The sequence below is a fragment of the Erythrolamprus reginae genome, chromosome 10 (assembly GCF_031021105.1).
Source record: "Erythrolamprus reginae isolate rEryReg1 chromosome 10, rEryReg1.hap1, whole genome shotgun sequence".
Taxonomy (NCBI): domain Eukaryota; kingdom Metazoa; phylum Chordata; class Lepidosauria; order Squamata; family Dipsadidae; genus Erythrolamprus; species Erythrolamprus reginae.
In genome coordinates, this window is record NC_091959.1 from 459,043 (window position 1) to 466,489 (window position 7,447).

At 59.8% G+C, this 7,447-nt stretch overlaps 1 protein-coding gene across 2 annotated transcripts; it reads left to right on the plus strand.

Moving 5' to 3' along the window:
- Nucleotides 1–254: 254 nt before the first annotated feature.
- Nucleotides 255–7,071, plus strand: MINDY2 (MINDY lysine 48 deubiquitinase 2). Of its 2 annotated transcripts, XM_070762900.1 has the most exons (10): nucleotides 569–586; nucleotides 751–815; nucleotides 910–1,015; nucleotides 1,141–1,299; nucleotides 1,897–1,999; nucleotides 2,309–2,451; nucleotides 3,485–3,658; nucleotides 3,774–3,974; nucleotides 4,295–4,369; nucleotides 4,461–7,071. In XM_070762900.1, the coding sequence occupies exons 3-10, from the start codon at nucleotides 950–952 to the stop codon at nucleotides 4,575–4,577; spliced, it is 1,038 nt and encodes a 345-aa protein (XP_070619001.1). In that variant the 5' UTR covers nucleotides 569–586; nucleotides 751–815; nucleotides 910–949; the 3' UTR covers nucleotides 4,578–7,071. The 2 variants fall into 2 exon arrangements, with proteins under 2 accessions (XP_070619000.1, XP_070619001.1); XM_070762899.1 differs by lacking the exon at nucleotides 910–1,015 and having other exon boundaries at nucleotides 255–586.
- Nucleotides 7,072–7,447: the final 376 nt, after the last annotated feature.

Genomic DNA, 7,447 nt, shown 5'->3' on the forward strand with positions numbered 1-7,447 from the left:
CGGGGGGGGGGGTTGTGGGAGGAGGTGCGGGTCAGCTGCCCGACTCCGTCCTCGCAGGGGCCCCGAGAGAACCGGGGTGGGGGGGCAGCCGGCAACGTCCAGGGAAGGGGGGCGGAGCCAAGAGCCAAGTCCTATTTGGGGGCGGGGCGGCGGCGGCTCTTCGGATTCGCTCGGGCGGGCTGATGACGTCGCAGCTGGAAAAGGACGCGGGGGGAGGAGCGGCGGCCACACGTGCGCCTCCGCCCCGACTGCGCCTGCGCACCACGCCCTCCCAGCCGCGGGGCGGGGCCTCCGCCTGTCATGGCGGCGGGGCGGTAGCGGCCCCGGTCGGGCGGCGGTATGGAGGCGGCGGCCGAGGAGCAGGAGGAGCGGCCCCCGTCGCCGTCCCGGGAGCGCGCGCCGCCGCAGGCCGTGTACCACCTGAAGTGGGTGCGGTGGCGGGAGTCGAGCGCGCCGGTGGTCACGCAGAACGAGAACGGGCCCTGCCCGCTGCTGGCCGTCATGAACGCGCTGCTGCTGGGCTGGAAGGTGAAGCTGCCGCCCATGATGGAGCTCATCACCGCCGAGCAGCTGATGGAGTACCTGGGTGGGTGGAGGGCGCAGGGGCACCGGGGGAGGGAGCGGGCCTGGCCACCGGCACCTTCCCCCCCACGTCCGCTGGGTTGTGAGGGCGGTGGGTGGGTGGAGGGGCCCGGGAATGGGTCCGGGCGTGGCGGCTTTCCAAGGAGCCTTTGGGGTTTCTTGTTGCAGGAGACTACATCCTGGATTCAAAGCCAAAAGAAATCTCTGAAATCCAGCGGTTAAACTATGAGCAGGTAAAAAGCTCGATTTGCAGTGGTGGCCCCTCCAGCCCCTGGGGGTTTTCCATTTATTTATTTATTTATTGGAGCCCTTTTGCACACCGGACAGCATCGTGGGCGCGTAGGTCAGGACTGCCCGCGATTCGTAGATGGCAGCAAAGGGATTCGGAAGAGTCCGGCTCTTTTGCAGTGCAAGTCCCGTAGTTCTCTCTAAGGTGAAAGCAGTGGTCGCGTGAGGTGGCCTGGAGGTTGCATAATGCAGGGCGGACGAAGCGTGTGGTCTCTTTAGGCACTCACTGACTTCAGCTTTTCCGTTTCTCCACTACTTTGGTCCTAACAGAACGTGAGCGACGCAATGGCCATCCTGCACAAGCTTCAGACCGGCCTGGACGTGAACGTGAGGTTCTCTGGGGTGCGATTATTTGAATACACGCCCGAATGCATAGTGTTCGATCTGCTGGACATTCCCTTGTATCACGGGTGGTTAGTAGACCCGCAGGTAAGAACGAGGCTGCTGATGGGATTAGTGTGATGGTGGGGAAGCACTGTTTTAATATTTAATACTAAAAGCACCAGCAACAAGAGGCCTTTCCATTTAGCAAGGCTTTTAAAAGCAATTAAAACAACTGAGCTGTTAAAGGGGCCTAAAAGTCACGTGGAGCAAGTTTTGCGAGAGGCCCAAGAAATAGCAAGAAAAAGCCCAGTCCCTGGCGCTGGATGCCTGGAAGAACAGGGCCATTGGAGGCTTTTGCGGAGTGAGGTCCCTGGGAAGGCAGTGTGCTGGACGAGGGGAGACAGGCCCAGGGCTCCTGGGCTGCCGTGGTGGCTCCCAGCCTTCTTGAGGCAGCAGGCCATTGCCTCATCCTCCCTGAATGACAGGCGGGGCTGGCAGGGTGACCGGGGCCACCAAAATGTGGGTCTCAACATTGTGGCCCAAATCTCTCGAGGTGCGTTTGAGAGAAGCCGCCCCTTTGAGTGAGTGACGGGGCCGCTGGAGTGCTGATTTGCCCCGGCCACCCCCGGACTTTCTGCTGCTGTCCGTTTGGCTGGGCAGATTGTGGGTTGTACCAACGGCCGCCCTTTCCTTTGGCTGCAGATTGCAGACATTGTGAAAGTAGTTGGGAACTGCAGCTACAACCAGTTGGTGGAAAAAATTATCTGCTGTAAGCAGTCAGACAACAGCGAGCTGAGGAAGGAAGGTGGGTGCGGCTCTCTGGCCCGGCATCATGGTTGGCCTCCCTCCATGGCGCAGCTGGCCAGAAAGAGGCTGCCTTTGGAGCGCTCATGTCCGCCCGCCTGCTGGGGCTCCCCGTGTGCTTTCCCTCCCTCGGTTCCTGCTCCCCCCCCCCAGCTCTCCCTTGGCCCTCGTCCTCTGGCCTATGTTGGGCCTACGCAGGGCAGGGCGGGTGGCTGGCCCAGGAGGTTGCGCTAGGAGTGGTTCCTCGGGGGAGGGGCCCTGGGGCTGAGGGTGGGCGCACTCACTCCCACGTGGCGGTGTCTCCTGGCAGGCTCCATAGCCGAGCAGTTCCTCAGGAGCACGGCCACGCAGTTAACTTACCACGGCCTGTGTGAGTTGACATCCACCGTCCAAGAAGGGGAGCTGTGTGTCTTCTTCAGAAACAACCACTTCAGCACCATGACCAAGCACAAGGTAGCCGCCTGCACGGGGGCCCGCTCTCCTTCCCCTGGCCGGCCTCCAGCACTGCCTGGTCAGCCAGTGGCCCTGGGCTGCCTCTGACCTGCAGGCCGGCCGTGTCTGCCTGGCGTAGCAGCCCGAGGGCCCACTAAGGCAAAGGATGGGGGGGGGGGGTTGCATGCCCCTTCCTCCCTGGGGTGCCTCTCTCCAGGCTTCCTTTGCTCTGGGCCTCTCTCTCTCTCCCCCTCCCCTCTCTCTTGGCCTTCTCCGCCTGCTGCTTCACCCGCTGAGCCCCTTCCTGCCCAGGCAGCTCAGATAAGAGGCCCACAAACGCTCTGGCACCAGAAACATGCAACAAAAACAATAGCTGCCCCCCCCCCACACACACACACCTGCAGCCTGTGGAATGGGACAGAAGCCACACTGAACATGGGGCAAAGCCGGAAGGAGGAACATGCCCCCCCCCCGGGGTCTCTTCCCTGGGAGGTTTCCTGGCTGGGCTTTGGCTGCTTGTTTTTTGCCCAGGAAGCAGGAAGGGAGCAGGGCTTCCGCTCGTGGTGTGGGGAGGGATGGCTCAGATAGCAGCCCAGCTTTGTTTCGGAGGGGAGGGCGGGGGGGGGGTGAACCTCGTGGCTGGGGGGCAGAGCCTCCGTCTTGCATTCTTCCCAGGCAAGGGGAGGAGAGCTGCTGCTGCTGTGCGGGTGGGGGAACTCGGGTCACTCAGCCTTTTTCCTCGGGGGGTGGGGGGAGGAGGAGCTTGCATGGGGCAAAGGTTGATGTACAAGCTTGTCCGAATAGTTTGGGGTTGCCTGCAGGGTGCAAGCCCAGGAAAGGCCTCCATTCACGAAGGAAGTGGTGCGCCCTATGCTCACTACGGTGGCTGTCAGAGTGGAGCAATCGAGCGGAGTGGCGGTTTGGTCAAAAAAGGAGACTCCCCTCCCCCAAGTGGGATTCTGGAGAGCCCTGCAGGGGGTGGCAGCGTTGCTTGTCTCCGTTCTCAGCCTCAGCTGACCGGGAGGGGGGGGAATTTCTTCCCCTTTTTCCTCAGGGCCAGCTTTACCTCCTGGTGACCGACCAGGGTTTCTTGACCGAAGAGAAGGTGGTTTGGGAAAGTTTGCACAACGTGGACGGGGATGGGAATTTCTGCGATTCCGAATTCCACCTGCGGCCTCCCTCTGACCCGGAAATGGTGTACCAGGGGCAACAGGATCAGATCGACCAGGTACCCGTGGGGGAGGGTCCTCCGTCTTTTGGCTTTCTTTGCGCTCCTAGATTTCCCTCTCTGTGGGAGGGCCAAAGTGCCCAGCATGGTCACTGCTGGTGGCTTTGCGTCACAGGACTACCTGATGGCCTTATCTCTGCAACAAGAGCAGCAAAGCCAAGACCTCAGTTGGGAACAGCTCCCCGAAGACCTCAGTGACCTCGAGCTGGCCAAGAAGCTCCAGGAGGAAGAAGACCGGCAGGCCTCGCAGTACTACCAGGAGCAAGAACAAGCGGCCAACCCCGCCACGGCCACTGCCACCCCCGACGAAGACCAGGTAAAGGCCTAGGGGCAACTGTGGTCTCGGTCGCCGTTGGAGAAGGGCCACTTTCCACGGGTAACACCCCACCTTTGGTCACTGGCCCCCCATCTCCAAGCGGTTCTGGGCATTCAAGGGCAAAGAGCAGCGCTGGCTCCAACCGCGTGGCCCCCAGGTTCATCTTCTGCCCCGGTTTTGGCGTGTCCTGAGGGCCACATTGGTGACCGTGTTCCTCGTGGCCTGTCCTTTCATGAGAGTGGTTGGGGAATCGCGAGAGAAGAGAGTGTTGTTTTCCCGATCTCGAAATTGCTCTGCTAAAGCCTCCTTCCATCCCAAAGCTGCCTGGGGCCTCGGTTGCTCCGTCTGTGGGACTTGCCACGTCTGCAGACCCTCCAGCGGTGGCTCAGCCTCAGGTCTGTATCTGGGGGTCTTTGGCTTGGTGGAAGCTCGGCTGAGGGGGCAAGCAAGCAGCGGCCTTCCTCTTTGTGTCTCCCCCTCGCACAGCAAGGCCAGGAGGATGCCAGCCCTCACACAGCGGAAAGGCAGCCCGGGGCCGGCGAGCGGAAGAGAAGGGAGCGAGAGCCACGGGAGAAGGAGAAGGGCGCCTGTACCATCCTGTAGCGGAAGGGCGGCTCTGGAGGCCAGCACGTCCAGCCTGAAGCACCGGGGCCCCGGTGTGGGGGAGGTCCACCCGCCACCCCAGCCGATGGCCCCCTGGAGGACACAGCCTGGCCGAGGGGTCTGTGGAATGGAGCGGGGGGGGGGGGAGATGAGGGAGCGTGTGCCCACGCAGTGGCAAAGACGCAGCCCACCGCCTGCCTCGGGGCCATCTCTGGATCATCACGAGAAGATGCCTGACAGACAGAGTTCTCGCAGGGGGAGGGGGGGCAGTGTCCCTTGAGTGGCAGGCTGAGCCTCTCCAGGGGGGGCCCCACCTGAGCTTCCACGGCTGCCGTGGCCAAGAATCAGGCTCTGGAACCCCCTGAAGCAAGAGGAGGGAGGGCGGGACGGTCTCCATTCTCCAAAGGGAGGGGCCGACAGCGGCTTGAGTGGCATCAAGGGTGAGCAGCCACGACGTGTGGCCGGTGGGTCCGTTGTTTGTATCAGGCCGGGGGGGCCGTTTCAGGGGAGATGAATCCTCTGGGCCCCAGTGGCCCTCGCTGCTTCCTTGGAGACGTGGCTGGGCTCTGCGGAGAAACCCCGTCTCTGACTTTTGTAAGACCCCACGGAGACCCACCGGCCACCGGAGAGAGAATTCCTGGCGGCTGGAATTAACCCGTTTTTTGTGAGGAAGAAAGGGCAGCGACCCCCATCCTCCCCATAACTTTATAGCACTTTGTAAATGCTTGAGACAATTTTTGCTGTACTCCTAAAGACTGGACACAAGGCCAGATTTTGCTATCAGTATTCAGATTTGAGCCCCACGGCACCACCCGTCCAGAATGTGACAATCCAACTACAGGGAAGGAGGCGACTGAAATGTCACTGAGGACCTGTAGCTTAATATTATTTCCTGAGGTTTTGGGGATAGAGTCCAAGCTAGAAAGGCAGCGATCGGTCTCTAGCCCCCCTTGCCTTACACCTGAAGACGGAGGACAACGAAACATTTAATTTGAACGGCGTTGTTTCCACAAACGAGGTTTGGGTTTGCATCTGCCGTGTGTGCGTTTTTGAGATCACCGAGAGGTCCACTGCTGGGACGAGGCAGAAATGAATGTGGCTTGCATCATGTTGCTGTGAGCAGATCCCTCACCCGTTTCCAGGCTTATTTGGTCCGTTTTCATTGCTGTCCCGTGTTAATCACTTTTGAGAGCCGACCACTGGTTGGACTGATCAGCCTTGCGGCTCTGGCCTGCTGTTTGACCGTTGTGGGACACGGGACTCCCTCAAACACTGCCCGCTGGCTTGAGTAGCCATGTTCAGAGGGAGCCAAGGAAGGACGTCGCCGGTCTCCAGGTCCTTTGCCTGCCTCTGCCAGTTTCAGGAGAAGGGGCCTGGCCCAAATGGTGCCCGGGGTCGGTCTTTTGTCTGCTGCGCTGTGTCGGCTGTGCGGTTCTTGGGTAAAAAGAAGGGGGTCTTTCGTGCCAAGCAGCAGCTCAGCTCAGTTCTGTGGTGGCTTGGCAGCCTCTGCTGGGAAAACTCTGGAAATGGAAGCCAGGCAGCAAGTTCTGGTGGCAGGAGGGGGCGCTTAGTTTTGAAAGAACCCCCCCCTCCCACCCCCGGTTTGTCGAGTTGCTTCCGCAGCTGGAGGGCGGCCCCCGAGGCCTTACTAGCGGACTCCACACTGGCTACCTCTCCCCAAAGTTACTGTCGGCGTAAGTTGCCTTTTCACCTGCAGGAATTTGGTTGTTTCGTTTTGCTTTGCCTCCGTATGATGCTGCCCTGCCTTACGACGCCCCTGTTTTGTGCTTAGCCCAGCATGGCCTGCCTCCCTCCGCTGGGGACCAGGGCTTTGGTAGCAGGTGCCCAGGAGATGCCCAAGGGGCCCTCTGGGACAGAGAAGCTGGCCAAGGGTCCCTGCTGTGGGGAGCCCTCGAGCACTGCCAAATACTTTTGTAAGATAACTGCTGAAAACCCCCAAATCATGTTCATTGTGATGGGAGCCCCCTTCCATAACCAGAATGACTGGACGGTTGGCTCTTCCCAGCAGCCCTTTGGCCTCCCTTCCACACCGTCCTGCAGCACGGGAGGCCCAGACCCCTGGAGGGGAAGGCAAAGGGCCCTCGGGCCAACTCCCTTGCTCCGTCCCATCGCCCGCTGCAGAGCCTCCGAGGGGCTTTCGTTTGGCATGGTAGGGGTGGCGGTGGTGGCAGCAGCTGTGGCCTTCTGCCTCAGATGTGACCCAGGCTTCCGAGAGCATTTTGTCCAGTCCTCCCTATTTATGGACTATGAAGTTGTGGCTCAATCACCAGCTTCTTTTTAGCCAATCACGTTGCATGGATTTACACTGTGATCAGCAAGTAGCTGCTTTCTGTTGTTGAACACTGTCAAACATCCGTTAATGTCTTGAGCTGACACCTGTGGCTAGTCTCGTCTAATTTTTATATCTATATATTTATAATTTTTAACAGATTTAAGTGACTTTCTCATGTAATAAAAATTGATTCAAGTCCTAGCGTTTATGTGGTATCTGAGCATCCTGTGGAAGGAAATTGCTTTGGCCAAGGCCGTCACCAGTTGAGACTGACCTCGCCCCTAAATGGGCCAGAGCATTTTTGCTGACCCCCAGTCAATAGGCCAGAGCAGTTTTCCACAAGTCAGCAGCTATCTCCACGCAAGCGCGCAGAGGAAATGCAATGCAACCCAAGCTATTTTGGCCAGGCTGCCACTTGGTGCCTCTGGGTGGGGCTCAGTTGGAGCCTCATGCAGGAGTGCCGAGCGTTGCCCCCCCCCCCAGCCTCTACCTGGGCGAGAACAGGCGGAACAAACGGGCCAAGGGGAACCGCCAGAGGTGTATTTTGGCCAGGAATTAATAATAAGCAAATCTCTGT

Excerpts from the sequence above, each read along its gene's own strand:
- MINDY2 (XM_070762899.1), top strand. The coding sequence starts at position 340 with ATGGAGGCGGCGGCCGAGGAGCAGGAGGAGCGGCCCCCGTCGCCGTCC. Across the intron at positions 3,975-4,294 it reads CCACCCCCGACGAAGACCAG|CTGCCTGGGGCCTCGGTTGC; the intron begins GTAAAGGCCTAG and ends TCCATCCCAAAG. Across the intron at positions 4,370-4,460 it reads CAGCGGTGGCTCAGCCTCAG|CAAGGCCAGGAGGATGCCAG; the intron begins GTCTGTATCTGG and ends CCCCTCGCACAG.